The sequence below is a fragment of the Engystomops pustulosus genome, chromosome 1, assembly GCF_040894005.1.
Source record: "Engystomops pustulosus chromosome 1, aEngPut4.maternal, whole genome shotgun sequence".
NCBI lineage: Eukaryota > Metazoa > Chordata > Amphibia > Anura > Leptodactylidae > Engystomops > Engystomops pustulosus.
In genome coordinates, this window is record NC_092411.1 from 235,692,365 (window position 1) to 235,714,819 (window position 22,455).

Consider the following 22,455-nt stretch of genomic DNA (forward strand, 5'->3'; position numbering starts at 1 on the left):
CAGGACTCTAGTGCACCATATTGCATGGTGCACTAGGGAGTTACTAGATAGACTTCCTACAGATGTATAAGGGTCCTTGTACTCGATTAGCCCATGGATACAGGCCTGTGTCGATTCGGCCCAATGGTCTGCGCACCTGGCAGAGGAGGAAGTCCTTGGATTATATCAAAATATGATGTAAAGACTTCTTATCTGCTAGCCGGATTATAGCTAATACAGTGCGGCTGCCTTATATATGTTCAAAATGGGGATGTCATCACTGCAACTGGAAGTCAGCATTTGGGATGAAGCAGTGGGGTATCTGGACCATAACAAAACACATCGCTTTTTCCTGCATCTTTTTTGTATTTTCTGATTGTAGAATTTTTTTACTTCTATTATCTGTCCATAATTAGATCGGCTGCCCCGGCCCTCCATGATTTGTTAGACACCCCTTTAATTATTTATTTATTTATTTTGCCTCTCCTTCCTTCCAAGGGTTTTTTTTTTAAAACACACAGTCTATTTGGGGTGGAGATGTATCACTCGGTAGGGATCATTTAACAATTTTTAGTCTTAAGAGCACTGTTGAAAGCTTATGGTTTTAAGGTCTGCAATGGCTACTTTTATGTACTTAACTTGCACAAAACGCACAATTTTAGACAGAAATACTTCTGAACTATGCCAGGTGGGGGCTGGAGTTGATTTGTTCCCAAATTTGTGATATTTTCAAAAGTTCCATGCCCTAAATCTGACTAGCGTATTTGGATTGCCTTGATAAATCTGGTATTAGTAAGAAGACGTGTTAAGTCAAGTAGGTAAGCAAATGTTGAAAAAAGAGAAAAATATTGCTTAACACTCTTTGCATTGTTGACAGTCTATTCAGTTTTTTTATCCAGCATGTGGATGATAATTCTTATAGTGGTTGCCAGAAATGACCGTGTCCCTGTTGCAGTCTGAAATTGTAAATGGTTCCTGAGCTTTAGTTGCATCTAAGTGTTAGCCCACCAACATGAACTATTAATGGCATATCCTGATGTAGAATACAGCAGATTCCTGTATATCAGTGGGTGTACAACTATTAATGGCATATCCTGATGTAGAATACAGCAGATTCCTGTATATCAGTGGGTGTACAACACGTGTAGAGGGAACATGAAGAAAAACAATCAGTCTTCCATGGAGAGGATGTTTATTGGAAATATTTTACATCTCTAGTACAAAATGAAAGCCATATACTGAGAGGTTCTAAAACAGGATGTCTGGAAAAATGAGTAGCAAACACATGAATTGATAGTAATACCTTGTGAAAATGTACCAGTGCACCTGAAAAGTGCAATACTGCCTAAAATAAACAACCAAATGACTAAACTAAAACATTCATATAGAGAACCTTCTATATGCGTCATCTTATACATTTGTTACAATCAGAACTGCGAGTGGCTGTCCTTAGAAGAGCCTGGACTTAAGGGGCTATTGTTCCTGGAAACACAACAATAGTACAAAATCAGTGGTCACTGCCATTGTTTCACTTTTCAGTTATTCTGTAGGATAGTCTTCTCTAGTGCAATTTACATGATCATGTACTACATACTAAAGACACTATAAGAGAACATCTGGAGCATGGTATATGCACTGACCTACCTATCATAAACAATCATGTGGCCAACCCGATCATTCTAATGTCACCAGAGAAGTGGCCATACTCTACCTTCATTTCTCAATCAAAGAGCATTCAGCAGTTTTGTGTTCCAGGTTTATCTTCATATTGTTCCTTTACCTAAGGCCACATGCACACAAACATATATTTTGGGTGTGCGCCAGCTGTTTTAAAGGCTTTCTATTGGTTCATACAGACAACAGTGGTTCTCATGGCTCTGTGCATAAGCCAAGGCCTAAGGATGTGTATGCATTTAGACTATAGTCAATGAGACATGTTTGGAGAGTATTCGTACAGTTGTGTTTGCTTAGCTTCTTTCTTTCTGTATTCTTGCCTTTCTTGGAAAGTATCCTCATGATCTCTGTGCTACACCTAATGTCCAGGAAAAATCTGTGATTAATAAGTGTTTAGCATCTTGTTATTGCTAAAAGGTCCACCCATCTCCATCAGCAATCACCAAACAAGGAAATTTTTAGACTAAAAAAATGTAATATTTTAGAAAGCCTAATCATTACCAATCAATGGAAATATGTTTTTTTTTCTTGCTGTATAGAGCTGTTATATTGATGTGTCATTTAAGCTCTACAGAGCAGAAGAATAAGGGGCATGGGTAAGGCAAAAAAAGGAAAACATGAACACATACTTGAGCTGCCCCTGGTTTTCCCACGTATTTCCAGTTTCGGGACCTGCATCCCACTGGAAATTCCAGTAGATCACAGAAAAGGCTTCATCCAAAGAGTTGCGTTTGAAACAAGACATCACTTATGTTTTATGGGGGGGTCTTCACTTCATCTGATGTCTCCTGGTCTGAGGAGGTCACTCATTGGATAAAGCTGTTATCGTGAGTGCCCGGAACTTTTGGTTGGATGCAAAGCCTGAAATCAGAAGTACCCTAGTGACTTGGAAACCAGGAGCCACAGCGGGGTACCTACGTGTTCTTTTTTTTTGCTTCTTACACTGCCCTCTGGACTTTTAAATTTTTATGGAAAATCACTTTATCCATTTTATTTCCCATTTCAACCATACCTGACCATAGAATCATAACAAGCATACCTACACATACTAAACCAAAAAATGTTTTAATAGGACAATATCATTATATTTGAAGGTAAAAAGGCAAAGACCTACAAAGAGTAGATCAAACCTCTCAACAAAGGCCATTCTGTGCTGTTTTAATTGTAGGTGGTGCCAAGCTTTATTTTCTCTTCATAGCCTTTAAGTGACCCTCTTTCCCGTGCTTACTAGCCATAAAGTTCCCATATGAAAGGGAGACTCCTGCACAGATTCCAAACAAAAGACATATATAACCACCCAAGGCCGAGCATACTCCTTCCAAGAGCACAATAGCAGCGGTGGTGTTTGCCAATTTGGTTTGTGTTCCTTTGATAATAGCATGTAATCACAATAAAAAATATTCCAGTTAATATTTTCTCTTTCACTGAAATCATTGTAGTTTCCATCATACGTATACTAAAATATCAAATCAATTGCCCAACTTTTTCAGCCATTGTAGCAGGAGTGGAACGATTTAGCATGATTGTCTTTACCTTTAGATTTTAGCATATTCCTATGGATATTTGTGATAACAGAAGGCCCCATGTATGAAGTAGCATAACAAGAACAAACCATGCACTGCAGCCCTTTCTAACCAGGGATGGACTTTACCAATTTGTGTTGCAAGCTGGTTGGATGAGCTTTTCACTGGATGAGCAGTGAGTGCACAATATGGAAGTGTTATCAAATAGCAAAACTATATGCTATATAATCCTACCTAGTATGACTATGGATAGTATTAGGTTAGCCACTTAATATCTCATTCCTGCTTTGTATATCCAGATATTGTTTTTAGAGAAAATATTTCATTTTAGTTGCACTTCTGCTGATCAGGTTTTATACTGGGCAGTTGTGGCATGCAGCAAATTCTACATTCCATCCTGGATAATTAGCAAGTTATTTTACATAAATAGTCATAAGATCCAAACAAAGTAGTCACACAGCAGTCAATGGAAGAACAAGTCTTCAAATAAATACCCACTTGTTAAAAAACCATGTCCCCATTTCCCCAAACAAAGGTCTTGAATACTGCAGAATGGTACAACCTAACCCATTCCATCGTAGCATTGGTAGAATCCAAAGTATGATTTCTTAAAAAACTAAAACTATGGAGAAAAATGCAAATCTTCTGTACCCCCCGCACCCAAAAACTATTGTCAATGCTGATAATAGGACGTGCTGTAGAGATTCTCTTCTGAAAGTCTTAGTAGTGTTAATAAATCAGTAGCCATTTCATCAGCACTTTCAGTTAAGAAACTACACAATACTTATGGAAAGTCCATTTATAACTCTCTAACGTGGTTCTTTAGTGATTGTAATGGAAACTGGTGGAAGCCAGTAAATGTTCCTATGAAAAAATAAACAAATGTGTAGTAATAGGAACAGTTATCGCCCATAAGGTGTGCACATAAGAATTCCTCATGGTTGGTGATCACATGGTTCATTAGACTGTAGTCTGTTCCAGGTTTTGATCCATCACATTAGTTGGGTAGACCCCAAAAACCAGGTGAAGATCATCAGCCAAGGAGGTCACCGAGCTGCTTCACTCCCGGCCAGTAGTATCATTGTCATCACAGCGTTTACAGCAAACAATCTGCCCTTGTTTATCAAGAGCTGTGTTCTGTAGAGAGAAATGGTCGATATATATCAGAAAAACGAACACATTTCATACATTCATGATAGATATGGATCATGAGCATGCAAAAGAAAAGGAGAAATAATAATTATCTCAATTGTGCGATTTGTGTGGTTACACTCCTTGGCGCGGCTGGTAACCACCTTAGATAGTTGCAGATGGATTGCTTTAAGTAGAATTATTTAGTATTGTCTATGTGTTACCCTCTCTACCAACCACTAAATGTATGATATTTTTTTCCATTTTATCAACAGCATTAGACAGTGAAAAACTGTGAGTCATTTTATTGGACATGATTATGTTTGGAAGTGACGCTAGCGGTAAACGATAACAACACGTCAATGGTGCACGGGAGACAAAAGTGACACTGGACCATTGTAATGAAAGACACATAGAACAGACTGCACTGACAGGTATAGCTGCTGCACACTTCCATGCAACGTGGTATTTATGGCACTTTCCGGCTACACCCAATAAGGCGTGTTCATTGTATGATGAAAGATATCCACTTTTATTTTAATGAAAACGTTTAAAAAGTTGCCCCACGGATGTTTCCATGTTTGCTTCCAGGAGGTGAGTCATTTTCTGGCATATGATAACCCGTTATCAGAGGTGTCTCCCCGCATCAGTGTGATCACATGGTCAGACAGATTTCATCCACAGGAAACTATGGAAGACTGTGAGCAGATATCTTAAAAACTGTGGAAAATTTATTTACAAAGCATCTTAGAAATAAGGATATTTTTCATTATATGACAAATGAGCCTTGTTTAAGGAAACCAGAAAATCCCTTTAAAACAAACAATCCTAGTAAAATATCAACAATGGCGACTCACGTAAGTGCCATGCAGAGGGTAATATTAGCAGGAGAGCCAAAAAGCCACTGTTCACATCCATGGTATGTGGCCTGCAATTACTGTTTTATCCACATGGGGGAAAGTCATGCCCACTGCAATGCATAGGGCCGGATCTTTCATCCTAGAAACACTAACTCCAAAGCTTTTCTGAATATTATCTCAAGTCCCTGTTTATACAACATTTTCTCAGTACTACGATCTCACAGTTTCTGTATCCAGGCATTATTATATCTCCTTCTCTCTAGAGGAAAAGGGTATTATGTGATGCATTTATGCAGCGGATTAAGCATTGCAGATGTAGTTAGTACATACCATTGTCCTGGACCTATGCAGAGGGGAAGCAAGGCAGGCATTTGGAAACAGGAGGGATGGAGGAAAGAAGCAAGGGATAGAAACTAGACTTACTAAAAGCAAAGTCAACAACACAGAATACAATAGAAACAACAATGTATTAACAAGGATATACAGCACTCTAGAGCGATACAGCACCCTGTTTTCTCAGGATAATTTATAGTGTCTGTAATGTGATTTATACCTCTTACAAAAATGTTACTATTTTGAAATGAACAAGAAATTAAAAAATGACTGAACCCCCTGACTTTTTGGTTGGCAAAGGTAATATTAGAAAAATATTTTAATATTTTTTTGATGTGTTGTTTTTTCGTCACATGTTGTACTTCATTTTAGTGGTAAATGTTCGCTGATAAGTATTGTGTTTATTTATTAAAAAAAATTAAAAATGATGATTTTTCTTTTGCAAAATTTGCCATTTTCAAAATTCGAAATTATCTAGTTTTTAGGCAGATAGTTTTACCGCCTAAATAAGTTGCTAAATAACATTTCCCATAGAATGACACTGTCTACAACAATTCGAGCAGGGGGAATATTCTTTAAAGGGTTAACACCCACGATCAGAGTTCACTCTGACTGCGGGTGTTACTCGGGGATGTCGGCAGCAGATTACTAATTAGATTAATAGCGGGTCTCTGCTCCGCACTAAGGGGTTAAAGTAAATCAACCAGTGAAAATACCAAAAAAATGCTACAAATATGCACCTCCGCTCCTTTACATCTTAATCCCGGAGCTGTCCGTCGATTAAAGTTCCTTTAATGTTCTTGGATATGTATAAAAGTTTTTAAATACCGGTAGTAAAACATGCTATATTCTATTAAAATGCTGACTAGGTTATTAAGTGGTGGTCTAAGATCAGGATCATTAAAAACAAACTAAAAAAATATTCCTCTTGTCTATAGACTGCAGATGAAGAAAGAATTTAGAAAGACAATACAGGATACAGCACATATATACAGGCTATAGCTGTTCATATAGACTTTTGAAATTGCATAGACTTTAGGTTAGCAGAAATCCATAACAGAGACGGCTGTGAAAAAAAGCAGTGCAGTAAGCCAGTATAGACCAAGAACTGAAGAGTAGAACCCAAGATAAGGGACATGCATTATAGTGTATGGTGATTTATCTATATACCAAGCCTTTGCTTCCTTCCCTTCGTCACTGGCCAAATATTAATGCAAGATATGGAGGTCAGAAGTTCCTTGTTACAAGTCAAACTCAAACTGTGAAATGAAATGTAGACAGCATCATCTGTACACCTTCAGAAGTCAATATGTTTTGTTTACATTGGTAAATGTTTATGCTCTTACAGATTCTTTCAGGTGTAGCTATAGTTTACATACATATTTCTATAATTGTTATTTATAACTACATAGTTTATCAATCTCCGCAGTCAATGGGTGAAAACATTCTTCTGGACTTTCTTCCGTAAGCTCTACAAATGGCAGACCTAACAGCAACCCTCCCCTAATAATATGTCTCAATTTTGGCATTAGGGCTCTCTGTATTAGGGTAAGGACATATATTGTGATAACTGCCACTCATAGAACACGTTGACCAGTAACACCGAAATGTTACAGTTAAGCTTATGCTGTCATTGGGCATATATATATATATATATATATAGCTGGGCATTTAGTCACATGTATGTGCCAAAGCTGACAGACTGTGTGTTACTGGGCTGGATCACGTAAGCGGTTCACAGAAAGTAGTAGAAGGGATTCTATAGGGTTCATGTATCATTAGTCTGGCTTTGTCCATCTTTTTTTTTTTGGAGGGGGGCTTTTAAGACTGGCGTTAATAGTCTTAATAAATTCCCCCCTTAGAGTACTCGGAAAGCAGCAGATTCATTAAAGGAAACCTACCACCACAGATCTACCTATTAAGGTCGAACTGGTGGCAGTTTCCTTTAATCTATAGTAGGAAATTTGTATATTAGGGCCATTACAAATTATAAAAGATTTGGGGGACTAAAGGATTAGCCCTAAAAAGGTGCATAGGTAGATCAGTTTCCTTTAATGTCTTTTATAAAGAGTAATTCTTACCAAATGTTTTCACTCACTGACAGCAGATTTACAAGATTATCTAAGAGAAAACCCACAGTAGCCAATCACAGAACAGCTTTTGCTGTAACCCCTTAAGAACCCAAGTCATTTTCACTTTAAGGACCCAGATGATTTTTTAAAACTTTAACTTACCTAACTTATTTGATGATACATCGGCGCTGGGGAGAGGAGGAGGGGGAGAGCGCAGCTCAACCCCACCCCTCTCCACAGAGTAACATAGGGCCCGGCGCCGTATTACGTCTATTCTACACGCTACGGAATGGTACGGTGTCGCAGGTGTGCTGCACCGTACCGCTCCCATATGGCGCCGTGAGGTCATTGCGGTGTATGGGGGACGTATATACGTCCAACATACGTTTGTGTGAATGTAGCCTGTATTATGGTTGAAATGTTTTGCATTTTTTTCAGCGGGAATGCAAAACAAAAATGTATTCTGATACACAGGCAGTCCACGGGTTACGTACAAGAAACGGTCCGGAGGTTTGTTCTTAAGTTGAATTTATATGTAAGTCGAAACTGTATATTTTATAATTGTAGATCCAGACAAAAACATTTTTTTGCCCCAGTGACAATTTGAGTATAAACATTTTTTGCTGTAATGGGACCAAGGATGATCAATAAAGCTTCATTACAGACACCTTACAGCTGATTATTGCAATCTGGGACTACAGTAAAGCATTCAGAAAGCTTCAGAAAGAGGTCAGAGGGGTCTGTCTGTAACTATGGGTTGTCTGTAAGTCGGGTGTCCTTAAGTAGGGGACTGCCTGTATTTACTTTAATTTCTATTGTTTTATACACCGTATAGAATACCTTTTTTATGTTTGAATAATTTTTAAATTTTTTTTTTTTTTACTGTCCCACTATGACACACAAATGATTGCGTCTTCAGTAATACACTGCCATACTGATGTCTGCCAGTGTATTACAGCAGTCAGCCTATGCAGATGCATGGGCTGACATGCACAGTGACAGAAGGCAGCTGTGGGGCTCTTGTTCAGACCCCAGGGCTGCCATAGAGATGCTTGACACCCCCTTCAATCGGTGCAGGAGGCAAATACAGAAGCCCTCTAGATGTCGCAGTCATGTTATACCGTGGGGAAAAAAGGGTTGTCAACGAAAACAGCAGGTTAGGATGAAAATGTACGTCCAGGGGCGTGAATTAACTGCCGACCTGCATGCACATTTTCGTCCAAGGTAGTTAAGGGGTTAAAAAATTAAAGCTATCCTGAGATTACTTGCTAAGGCAACAAAGATTACTAAAATACCTAAAAGTTATTTTATATAGTTTATTACCTAATTTGCCATAAACTATAATTTTACTATACAATTATTTAACTTTTATATAATAAGGGAAACCCCTTTGTAAAACACCACCAGGATATAACTACAAATCCCCACAGTGGCCTTTTCATTCACTAAACTCTGCTACCAGCCTGGTGCAAATACTCCTTGTACTCTCAGTGAAACTTCCTGTTCTTGTATTTATAGAACAACAGGAAATCATTTTCATAAGTTTCTTGCAAAAAGTCATTGCCAGATATGATTCCAGCAGGAAGGAGAACTAAGGGTATTAGCAGATTTGTAGGCACTTTTCCAATTTCCAATGTCTTGTGGTGAAAAGACTTTGCACTTTTGGTGCAGTAAATTAGAGCAACTAATAAATGTAGAGCAAATCACATCTGCACAGTCTTCAACTATTCCAGATTTATCACTGATAAATCTCACCCATAAGTCAGGTCTGCTGTTTACTGACTCACATACGCAATAAACAGGGGGTGAAATTTGTGATATAGATATATATATTTCAAGGTACTTTCCCAAAATCTCAACAGTGTCCCTAGAATATAACTAGGGAAAGTGTCTTGCCACTTGAGACCTATGGGGTTTGATTGGGGGGGATTTGAGGTGTTGGCCGTGGCTGAATCGGTAGTTGATTGTGGAACAGCTGAGATGAGAGCTGCTCCATATCCTGCAGATGGTTGAACCCAGAGCATCATAAATCCTGTAGGCACATTTATACTCTGGGATGGGATTCCTACTCAAGAAGAGCGGGCAGACATTTTTCTTGATTTCAAAAAATGATCCTGCATCTTACTACAGAATAGATGAATAATATACGATAGATCCCTAATGGACTCAGGAACTCTCATATTCTTTATCTGTGCAATGCCACAATGGTCTATACCAAATAATTCAGAGTATTTTTGACCTCCAAGATAAAATACATTGTAAAAAACATACTGTATGACAGAAATCATCATCAAGTTGTATGTAAGGATAACAGGTATATGCATTCATGAGTATACTCACCATGATCACAGACACCGCAGCTGTAGTGTTATTATCCTTTGTCGAGTTAAAATGCTGTTTTAATTTACCTGTGACTTCCACCTGCATATTATTCCCCAGTGAGGCATCATCCTGTACATAAAAAAAAAATATTTTCCTTATTAATAGGATAATAGCCAAATCTGTCTCTTGCACAAACCTTCATAAAAAGCTATATATTTATGTACTTTACATTACAATGGCTCTATCACAAACATATGTTAAAGAGGAGTAAAGCATCATCAAAGGTCAATAGTTTTCATACAAAAGAACTTAAAAAACAGACAACATAGACTTAGAACGGCAGTCTGGAAATTCACCAATTGGGTTATGCCCAATTGCAAAGCAAATAATGTAATATTCCAAGCGATGGACTGAAAAGATGAAAAAAAAAAACCTCCAAATGTGATGAATGTGACATACAAACACTATTGCAACATTTTCTTTTGGGCTTTGTTTTTACGGTTTTCACTGTCTAGACTTCCTTTAAGGTCCCCTGCATATAGAAATGCAACAGATTGCATAGATTTGTGTGCAGAACTTTGCTGTAAATTACATTAATTTGAAGTAGCTGTGATGTAAAAGTTAACAGGTACAACTTAAGGAGAGATATTACATAAAAATTAACATACACTGTGACATGTCAATTTTCTACTTCGGATCTGGAGAAGATGTTTTCTCTCTCAATAAGATAATATCAGCCAGGGGGCTTCAGAAGGGAGCAGGAGCACAGATAAGTATTCTGGAGGGGACATGCCCCCTCTGGAGAGATACTGTTGATGCCATAAGATATTATTCCCATATTTAGCTTGTTGTGCTCATCACTGTCCGTCGATCATTGGTACTGGGAGTACCTTACTCATAAACACTGCAACATTTTTAATTTCTAGCTATTGTTCAGATGTCAAAATATTTTTAAATATGCTGCTCTCAAGCACAGCTTCCTTCATTTTGTAATTTCTGTGAATCTAAGCCCTTCTTTTAAACCCTGTTTCGGGACTAAAGGTGAAAAGAAAAACTATCCAAGCGATTCTTTCACTTTTATTTTGCTTCTTCGCTTACTTTGTCACTATGTAACAAGTAATGTTCAAATGACTCCATAAAGTGAATATGTTTCTCATTATCTTTATTTTTTTTTACTATACATATAATGGGAGAACTGGTGATGCTGATTTTCTTGTTGAAAACCTCTTTTCTTTCTTTATCTGGAGGTCACATCTTTCTTTAACTGGAGGTCACGTCTTTCTTTATCTGGAGGTCACATCTTTCATATAATCCATTGTGTAAACTAGTGATGTCTAGCATATTGTTGATAGTTACTCTGCAAACCTGACTTGTTTCTTTATGTGACGGATGCCATGTTTTGGGTTGTACACCTGTGTGAACATCGCTTTAAAAAACTGTTCTTTAAACGGAAATAACAATAAAGAGAAACAAGCAGCAGGGCAACAGCTATGTCATGTATCTCATTCACACAACATTTCATAATGCAAGATGGGAACACAGATGGGGGATGAATATCAGAATTGTACTTACAGACACCCAGGGGTGAGACAGGATCTGATCTGCTGTGAACCTGTCTTCTACATTTACTTGCAACATACAACTTATCAGCTCCTAGAAAGAAAATATCACCATGATTTTTTCACAGCACTAATTTCTGTATGTGAAGACTGTGGTGTCCTACATTAATATCTGGAGGCCATATGCTGCACAGCGAGCCTTATCCTATGAAAGCCAAATACCAAATGCACTGAACAAAAATGATATTTCTTGACTATTGTAAAATACATTGGTCAATGCAAAGAAATCTGTCTGTATGATGCATTTATAGATTCCCCAAAAATATATATTAAAATGATTAATAATAGGTATCAACGGGTCAATTACAGATGCTACACAGTCAGACTCCTTATATGAACTATATATGGAATTTTATCCTACCCATATTACAGGTTTGTCCGATATGGTAAAGATTTTAGCACCTGTTTTTTTTCCTAGGTTCACACATCCATAAAATTTACAATGAGCTAAAATAATAATAAATTAATAATAATAAAATAAACAAGAACTTCTATAAAAACCAATAAACTACATAAATACACAATTATCAAAGAAGACAAACATATATATTAATAATAGCAGTAAGAATTACTTCATACTGATTCTACAGAGTATTGTGACACATGGTGACATATTTGACATGCTCATTATAAAATTGCTAATGACAAACCAGTGGCTATTCCCCATTTTGGTCTCCTAATCTCCCCCATAAATATTAGACATCCAATTGTTTTGGGTCATGGATGTCACATCCCATTACTAGCCCGCTACCATTTAAGGGACGGGGGCTGGGTCTTGCACACACTACATAAGAGACTAATAAGATTAAATTAGAAAGCGAACAAAGTGCATCTTGGGACAACGCAAATTAGACTCATTTCCTTGTTACTAACAATACAGATACTTCTACACTTCATCTTCTGGATCTGGTATTTCTTCACTTTGAAAGTCAATTTTATAAACCCAAACCTTTGCAGAGTCTGTAATGTTATCCCAGTACGGTGAAGGGAATTCCAGCTTCCCAATCAAAATCTGATCAAAAAGATCTTCTTGTAGATTATTATCACTGTGAAGATAAGAAAAAAATCCATAATTCTGCAGAAAGGGTTTACAAACATTTCCATCTCTATGCACAGGGCTGCTTCCAGCGAGTTGTCCTCTGCTGTCATCTGTGCGATGGAGACCATTAGTCCTGTCTGTACCAGGACACCTCACTGACTCCAAGTGATGCATCTGACTAATCAGCCCTGTAATGGTCCTAGACTCATCCACACGGACAGGTCTGATCAACTATAACAAGTGAACATATCTAATAAACTCCCGAGCAACACACAAGCATCCCTCATATACTGTGTATAAAAAAAAATATATATATATCACACACCTTGTATATTTGTGTGTATATTTATATATCTAGAGAAAGACTCTTCAGACATTTGACATGTTGTTTATGTGTCACTAAACCAGCTTCTGGTGTGTTTTGGTTTTGGTAAATGTTCTTGCAACTTTTTCTTGTGCAGTGGTGGATTTGGGCTTAAGAATACCTTCCAGTGTGCCTGAGTTTTATGGTGTTGTGCCTAATTTTTTTTCCCAAAATCACATATTTTTAGACAAAAAAACTCTACTCCCTATGAAGCGTAGGAACAATTGTAGAATTTGCAAATTTTTTGCTACTTTTTAAAAAGAAGTCACACTAAAACAACAGATTCAAATGCCAGATTTATCACCCCCTAATATAAATCAAAACCCAACCCCCCCAAAAAGATGCAAATGTCCAGACCAAAGATAAATGACCCCAAAGAGTAAATAGCCAATTTCGTGTTACCAATTGGGTTGTATCCCTGAACACTCGTATACTGTCTGAACATTGATAACTGTGCCTTACTGTGCAGGGATATACCTTTAACATTTACCAATTAACTTATAAATGTCTCTATTTTTTAAGGTAGATGAATAGTATTGCATAGCATCATAAGAGAAGATGTAAAAATGTGTAGTATATGGGGAATGCAAGTATTGACAGACCCTTTTATATATAACAACAAGGTCTTCTCAACCCTGGATGCAAACTTGAGAATTCACATAACAAAGGCCTCCTGTAAGATACAGTAAGGGATGAGGTTTTGGGTTAGGCCAAAATAAGTAAAATGGTTTTGAGGAATTGGCCAATTTATTTCTTATTTCTGTGCTGAAGATCAACGGAAGAGATATTATCACTGATTGACAACCTTACTCATAGCAGTATATATATAAATAGACTGAATAGAAGGGTGCCAGTCAATGATAGTATACTTTTTATGTTGAGAAGTCATAAAGGTAGTCCTAACAAAAATAAGTTACCTCCGGAAAGGTGGGAATCCACAGAGTAAAATATATGTGATCACGCCAGCTGCCCATATATCGACTTTTAAGCCATATCTGACAAAGACAAAGATGAAACAAAGCTATTCACAACGCACTAAAACCACTGTCACCATCAGAGTAACATTATACGTCTGCAATATTCATCAATAACAGTGGACAGGTGTCTATGCCAATATCTATGCTACATGACCTTCATGTCTCTCACCAGCCAGAAAAAGGCAACACTCAAAAATAGTGAAAAAAGTCATGGGGGCATATTTATCAGGGCCTCTGTGGCATGTCAGTGGCGTAGAAGCCCTGAAATAATCGTAAATGGTAGCTTATTGCTAGCACTTGCGATTATTTAGCCCTCTCCGCCACCTTAACGCCAGTGGGGCATGAATCGGGGGCACGGGTAGCTGAGCAGATAAGTGTGATAAGTCGCCGGCTGCGTTTATTTCTATGCCAGGCAGTGCCTGCGTAGAAATAAATGCTTTGCAGGACCCTGCCCAATGCCCGTGACTGAAGCCTCTTGATGTATTGTAGGACTATAAATTTCAGCTGATCAAAAGGCGGAAAAAATTTGTAGTAAACACAGTTACTTTTTCACTATTGTGGAGTGCTGCCTATTTTGTGCATCTATACATACACTCGAATAGATGGCTATTGGTCAAGGCTGCATTGCTCTATTTAACTTCACACCCAATATTGTAAGATATATTCAAATTCCCCCTGGGGTGTTACGGGTGAATATTTAGCCAAATTTCATCTAGACTGCTTTCATCAGCAAGTGAGTTCAGCTCTTGAATAGTTTCATGTTTCTTTTCCTTGGCTTCTTGTTCTTCCTTCCAATTCCACTTCCAATGATGGCATACCGCACAACAACATCCGAGTGGGACCAGGACACCTAGGATCACGTCCACTACACTAGTGGTTATAGTTACACCATAGTCAGAATAATACACTTATGTCTATCCCTAAAAAAATTGACACATCCCACTAAAATGATTCATAAATCCCATTGCAGAAATTAGCCAATTTACTAAACTTACCCGGTCTCTGCAATTATTTCTGGAGCGACATAAGTTGGTGTACCGCAGACAGTGTAGAGCGGTCCATCCACTATTGTAGCCAGTCCAAAGTCCCCAAGCTTCAAAGATTTTGTTTTATCAGGATATTCACAAACCTTAATAAAAAGATTATACATTGACATAATTTGTTTAAACACAGAAACACATCAAACGGACATACACAAATGAGAAGTAGGTTGGTGGAGGAAAAGCCACTGAACTGACAATTTTATTGCTTTGAGAATGCATAGACGTTTTAGTCCCCATCACGGTTTTTACAATCCTGTATAAATATGTTGACAAGTGAAGGACAACCAAACTCTCCAGACATGATCTAGTACTTGAAGCTGGCTTCCTAATGATTATGGTGAACATCATCAATTTTCATTTAGTTTTAGAAATCAACCACATGGATTTAGTGGCTTTCACCCAAGCATACATACAAGCTGGTGTGTGTTCCCTGGATCCTTTCTTCATTTAGTGGTTAATGGTTTATTTTTTGGGAAAAAGGACTTTTAAAGATATGCAAATGAGCCTCACAGGCTCCTGTATACATCACAGAACACTTTTCTGGCCCCAAGTTTATTCCTTGAATTTATGAAGAGCTCTAATTTTATTCATGGTTCACATTTAAATTGTTATTGGTTCATATTCATGTCTTGTTTCCAATTGTAATGCTAATAAAAATAAAGGGATAGTCTGTATATCAAATATTAATGATCTATCCTTAGTTTAGGTCATCAATGTAGAATTAGTTAGGGTCCAACACTTAACACTGCTATCACTTAGCTGACTCCAGTGCCAGAAATACACAATGGAGCAGATTTATCAAAAGTGTTGTAAGGTGCACGATGCAGAATTAGACATTCGTTTTATTCCGTGTCTTATGCAGCATGATAAATCTGGTGTAGTATAAGGATGTCTAGTCATATTTTGCACCTCCTACTAGCTGGCTGAGTTTATGCCAGAAATCTGGCACATTAGTATAATTTTTGGCACACAAACTTTTCCCCCAAAAATCTACACTCCCTTATTCGAGGGGGTATGCCACTTTAATTGTACTAGCCGTAAAAATGGTATTAAAGGAGCAATACATCCTCTGCCCACAAAAGTCCACATACAGGGGGTCCCTTTAGGATAGAGGACCCTGAGCAAATGCCCAGTTTGACGCCCCCTAATGCCAGCCCTGGAGGTTCAGCGCCAGTAAACTAACAAGGCCATCTCTGCATTACACAATTCTAGCACTAGAGGCAGCATTGAACTACTTTTTGGTGGCAGATATGGAAACCCCTAACCTGATATTGATGATTTATACATAAATTATCAACCTTATATTCCTTTCATCCTTTACTTTCTCAGTTAATATATAAAATAATATAAAAGAAAAGCTGCATTGTGATTGGTTAAACCAACAACAGTCTAATATCTTTAAGAGTATAATATGATTATAGAAGGGGAGCGGAAGATTATACTAAGACGACTACTTCAAGACTAGACAATGTTATATCATTAAAATGATGCCTAGAAAATCCATTCTCTATCCCACTCCAAAATGCCAATCACAAGGTACAAAATCCAGGCTTGGAGTCTAAATAATCTATTTAGGACTTATCTATAAAATGGTATTAGCTTCTATTTAAAACTAACACCGGTTATCTTCTTATAGACTGCCACTATAGTTTAGTACTTAATACATGCAATGCTTAAACTTCTCTTATGTCACACAAGGTTTCAGAAAACATCCAACGGGACATGTTCAAAAATGTGAACCCTGATACTCATACAATAAACTCCAAAAATAAAATTGTCAAGAATGTGAAAATCACTGATTATTTGCTTAAAAGGCAATTTGTCCTCACTGTCCAATACTGGCAGGGCACAATGTGCCAGTCAGGGCTGGTGCACAGCGGGATCTGTAGAAATTAAACAGTTTTTGTATTTTCCATTAGAAAGCCGCTAAGCCACATACTGCAATAATAACCTGACTTCTCCATCAAGTGCCATTCCACAGTGCGAAATATTCATGTCTACTGCAGCTGTTCATACTAATGTGTTCACTGATTATTCTCCAGGAGAAAAGCTCAGAACTTCATCTACAATACATGAATATATGAATGCTGTGAATGGTTACGACCAGGAGCAATGAATACATGGGTTTGATTTTTTATTTGTAAGAATAGGACTGTTCATACAATGGAAAAATATTAGGGTAGCAAATAAACTTTTGAAAATGTCTTTAAATCTGGCACCAACTGCATTAAATTTATAAATAAATGACACATAATATTTCTTGTCCAATACATTACAATCAAATGGTTTACTGCTGGCGCTAGTGCAGTGTGCCGCTAAACATGCAAAGCTTGGTAGGGAACCGAGTTCTAGACCAGCAAAGTAACCTCTACATTCTTGGCATCAGTGGGAGGGTCAGAGAAGTTGGATCCCCATTGTTATAAAGCTATGGCATATCCAAGCAATAAGTACTTTTTACAGGGAAGCTACCTGGTTCCAGGATAGGGTGCAATTACATGCAACACTAAAGAGTTTGTGGCAACTCAATGTACACATTTTATTTGCTCTCTTAGTTATCAAAATGGAATCCCCATTACAAATACAGTAGATAGTGAAAACTTTGTTTATAAAACATAAAACTTCACTATTGGGTTACCAGGAAAAGGGAAGAAAAATGTCCTTCGCCCATCACCAATTGACTAAATTGTGTGCGTGAGATTGTATATATATAGTAGGGAAGATAAATTATATCTTCTCCACCGCTTTCTGGTAGAATAGCTACATGAATCTCCCCCTCCCTGACAGTTATGTGGCTTCTCTGACCCGCACATCACTTTGGGCATATAGGGGCGGATGGGCAGATGCGTGTACCCATGATGGAAAACCGGCAAAGACTATACCATGGTTACTGGAAAGCCTGCAGGGAAAAGTTCAAATGGTGTTCAAAATGCCAGTCTTATTACATTCACCCCAGTGACTCCTAGCAGAGTGACTTCTCTCCAATGGTTTCTGTAAGGACCAAAACATCACTTGCTATTTGTAAAATGGAGAGCATAATAATTCCTGTATTTATATAGCGCTCACCAATTTTGCAGCGCTACACAGAGCGCCAGATCAGTTCCTTTCCCCAGCAGGGCTCACAATCTAATCAACCTACCAGTATGTTTTGTAGTATGGTAGAAAACCGGAGGATCTGGAGTAAAGTTGAACCCCCCTCCCACCTTGTTCAAATCTAACAAAATTGGTGTCAAACATTTGTGCTACATTTGTCCAGAAGAATTTTTTGTTTGTGCCACTATCGTTTTTAAGATATTAATAAAAGTTTCCAGAGGCCAACCAGTCCCCCCCCCCCCCACATTAACCAAATGAAACTAAACTAGTGCCAATCAATTCTGCTACATTTGTGCTGCTCAAAATTTTGTTTGTGCTGCTTTTGTTTTGAAGATAAACAAAATTTTAAAAGGTCAAAAGGTCAGTCACCCCCCATTAACCAAATCAAACGAAAGTGGTGTCAAACTTTTGTGCTACACTTGTAGGAATCCAGGCAACTCCATTACCAAAAAATTATGCTTCTTTTTAGTAATACTGGATATAAATATCCTATATTTTGGATAGCAAGGAAAATCTTGGTTTGGAAAAACTTTTAAATTCCAGGCCCCCACCTAGTGAAGGACATATTACAAGTTTGTTTTACTTCAATTTGAGTAGAAATCAAGTTAAAGACTTCTCAGTCAAATCTCACCAAATATTAGGACTTGGAACCTTTTCATGTGTGTATGACAAACTGCATCATTTCCAACTTACCAGGAGGTTTTCAGGTTTGATGTCTCTATGAACTATATGAAGGCTGTGAAGATATTTCATAGCACTAGCAAGATTATATATCATTGCACTGGCGTCTCGTTCTGTATACTTTGTTGAAGATGTAATTGCATCAAATAAATCGCCACCCTGGTAAACATATTAATTGTTTAGGATACGAGTTGTACACAGACATAATTGATAAAACATGGATATTTACCTTTATAGTTAATGTGACAATCAGAAAAATATATCAGCATGGTACCACCTGTTCAAATCTGTTCACATGTAAAATCTGCGCTATATCTGCACTCACACTAACCTATCCCCAATTGGATGGATATAAATGAAAGCTAAACTAAGCTCAGACTACCTGCACATGATTGTGGCCAAGATCAGCTGTGAAAAACATTCTGGCATCCATTTTTCACAGATCCTCATAATCTATCGTCCATGAGCTATCCCTGAAAAACGCTTCTGACTAGACCAGGCTCTACATTCTAAGGATCAGTCCGTTACAATAACTTCTGTGGGCAGTGATCCAATAAAAAAGGTTTGCATTTAGTGCTGTTGTGTGCCTCCCATTCATAAAAAAAGAACAGACAAAGGTTGGTTTTCACTGTTGTGTGCATATTCCCTAATGGAGGGAAAAAGTGGGAAACAGTTCTATGAAAATAAATAATATCTGGAAAGATGTGGATAGTCATACCAGCAGGGTTGTACATAATGGGGCAGATTTATCAAGCTGTCTGAAAGTCTGAATATTTCTAGTCCCATGGAAACCAATCACAGATCCCCTTTAAAATATCCATGAGCACTGGTAAAATGAAAGCTGAGCTGTGATTGGTTGCCATGGGCAACTAGAAATATTCAGCTTGATAAATCTGCCCCAATATTCCACATTCAGCTCTGATTTTTATCCAAGTGAAGGTTTTATTCATTAAAAAAAACACTCCAGTCAAAGCTAATTGACTGAAGTGAATAATGTAGGGGCTCTGCTGGACAATTAAAAATTAAAAGGGGTCTCTACTGGACATTTAACAATTAAAGGGGGCTCTGCTGGACATTTAGCAAGTAATGGGGGGCTCTGCTGGACATTAATTCATTAAATTGGGACTCTGCTTGACATTTTATTGAGTAGAGGGCGCTGCTACTGGACATTTTATTAAAGAGTAGTTGTGGCATTTCCCACCCTAGTCTTATACTCAAGTCAATAAGTTTTCCCAGTTTTTTTTGTGGCAAAATTAAGTGCCTCAGTTTATATTCAGGCCGGCTTTTACTCAAGTATATCCGGAAGATTAAGTATGTGTCAGGATATGTGTACATCATAGCATGCCGCAGTATCAAATCCAACAAAATATTTTACATAATAATCCGACATTAACCAAAAAACTTAAGTAATGAGTATGTACAGTAAAACTGAAAGAAATAGAAACCTTCCCTTTTTAGAACATAAAAAAGGATAACGTGACAGATAGTACAAATATACAGATGATCATATCATGGCGATGTTTAAATAACAATTCCATTCAAGAGTTACCTAATATCTGGATCTGCTTTATTATCCTATTACAATCATGTAATCTTATTACAGCCTCTGTTGAATGCCCACTTATGATTAATGAAATTGGGATAATCCTCTTACCTTGACTAATTCCATCACAAGATACAGCTCTGACGTGGTGTCCATCTCCTCTATGAGCATAATAATGTTGGGATGTTTAACTTGACGAAGTATTGACACCTCATTCTCAATCAGATGCTCCTGTAAGGTGAGAGGACACCTTGAATTAGTGGCAGAAGCATCAATTAAGGAAATCATTTTAAAATACAGAGTTTCTTTAAGTTTCAAGCCACAATAGTTTATAAAGAATTCATTATGGATTTGAGGGGTAACCCCTTACATGATCAGGCTGTTCACACCTCTCAGTAGGCTACAATGATGACAGATCAGTATATGCACCATAAACGCACTACTTCTTTGGTATAAAAAGATAATTCTAACTATTTTCTACAATACTTAAATGCATCTTATAATCTTGTCCACTCCTAGGCAATGTATTCATACCAAGAATGAAACCAAGTAACCAACAAATGTGCGGAAAGTTTGGGAAACTGCAAACCTCCTACCAAAGACCTTGACAATGCGGCAATAGATATCCAAACAAGACGTTTACACACAAGAATATGGGTTACGTTTGATAACACACTGTTACATGATCAGTAACTCAAGGCAAGTAGCAAGTTAAAGGTCACAAGAACTGTTCAAGTGCTTTCAATGCGTTTCACTTTTTCAAGCTATCTAATGTTACACCATTAGGCTAATTATACAATAAGATAACATCACAAGCAGAATGAATACAATAAAGCTAAATAAACCTAGGACAATAGATGTGTACTAGATTAGTACAAAACAACTGGTTAACTGCAGAACATTTTAACCAGTTCACATGGCAGCACAAAAGAATACTTGACCTTGTATTCTTGGCAATTTCAATTGAAGCAAAAAATCCAATTGCTTCTCATGTTTACAAATACAGTAGAACTGTTTTTACAGGATTTAAAAGAAGTCTATACTTTTGTGGTCTATTTTCCTTAGATCATCTGTGTTAGCTGTGGTGCTTATCATAAATTGGTTATATATCTCTACGAGTAATTCTTCATAAAGATTCCCTAATGGCTCATGACAACCGCTTCAAGTAACAGAACAAAGAGAGAAAGAGCCTAGAAGAAGATGGCAAAGAAATCTCAAATTGTTGAGTGTAGCTTTTTGTGAGTTTTTGTCTTTAGCTTTAAGATTTTTTAAATATACCTAGAACTTTAATTAAATTCATATGGTGTTAAAGGAAATATACCATTTCAAATGGTAGGTGTAAGCTGTAAACACCGAGCACCAGCTCAGGGTGAGCTGGTGCCAGTGCTTAGTTTCGTTAGGGTTAAAACCGCGGTATCGCGGTTTTAACACTTTTTAAACTTTATAGCAGAAGCTGCTTCGGCGCTGCGCGCGACCGTGCGCGCGCAACGCCTGCGGCACGAAGCGCCGAAGCAGTTTCTGCTATAAAGTTTAAAAAGTGTTAAAACCGCCTACCATTTGAAATGGTAGGTTTCCTTTAAGCACATGTGCCAAACATAAGGTCGACAGGATAAATCCAGCCCATCAACTAATTTTATGTGGCCCCTGGTGTCTGCTTGATTGAGGTTTGTAGATGCAGCCCAACAACGGCAGGTCCTAAAAGTTTGACGTAGCAAAGTTTTTCCACTATTTTCCTACATTCTCTTCTCCACCCTCTGTTGGGCCGACCGCCTCCACAACATAGCATCATTAACAAGCCGGACACCATTATCTTTTCAAAACTTGTTGCGGGAGAAGCAGCCAGTAATGCGGGAGAACAGTCATAATTTGTTAATTTAGATCCCACATTGCTACTTCAAGGCATTTGTACGGCTAATGTGGCCTTCAGTGAAAATTAGTTTGACACTATAGTGTCCTTGGTCAAACCAAAAGGAATGAAACACCAAGGATATAATCAGGATTACCTTTCCACAGCACTTTGCCTTGTCTATGATTTTTAATGCATACTCTTTTCCTGTAGACCTGTCAAAAAGAGAAAATATATATATTTAGTTAGGAAATACATACTTTTCGCTCATGCCAAGGATTTGTCAATTTTAAGGTTTTTAGAAAGCAATTAAAAACCCCATCTAACTAAATAGTATGGAAAGAATGAATATGCAAATT

General features: G+C 37.6%; 1 protein-coding gene across 5 annotated transcripts in view; it reads right to left on the bottom strand.

The window, feature by feature from the left end:
- Positions 1–1,154: 1,154 nt before the first annotated feature.
- Positions 1,155–22,455, bottom strand: part of DCLK2 (doublecortin like kinase 2) — a 66,731-nt gene continuing 45,430 nt past the window's right edge. For 3 of the 5 annotated variants that reach the window (XM_072121541.1, XM_072121537.1, XM_072121551.1), the window contains 9 exons: positions 22,254–22,311; positions 20,362–20,481; positions 18,720–18,866; positions 14,889–15,022; positions 13,834–13,911; positions 12,463–12,559; positions 11,467–11,547; positions 9,913–10,023; positions 1,155–4,313 (listed from right to left, as the gene is read on the bottom strand). In XM_072121541.1, the coding sequence (XP_071977642.1) occupies positions 4,236–4,313; positions 9,913–10,023; positions 11,467–11,547; positions 12,463–12,559; positions 13,834–13,911; positions 14,889–15,022; positions 18,720–18,866; positions 20,362–20,481; positions 22,254–22,311 (904 nt within the window). In that variant the 3' untranslated portion in view covers positions 1,155–4,235. Of the gene's footprint in view, positions 4,314–6,670; positions 6,760–9,912; positions 10,024–11,030; positions 11,307–11,466; positions 11,548–12,462; positions 12,560–13,833; positions 13,912–14,888; positions 15,023–18,719; positions 18,867–20,361; positions 20,482–22,253; positions 22,312–22,455 lie in introns of those variants that run through there. The other 2 variants (XR_011849435.1, XM_072121565.1) reach the window with 2 other exon arrangements.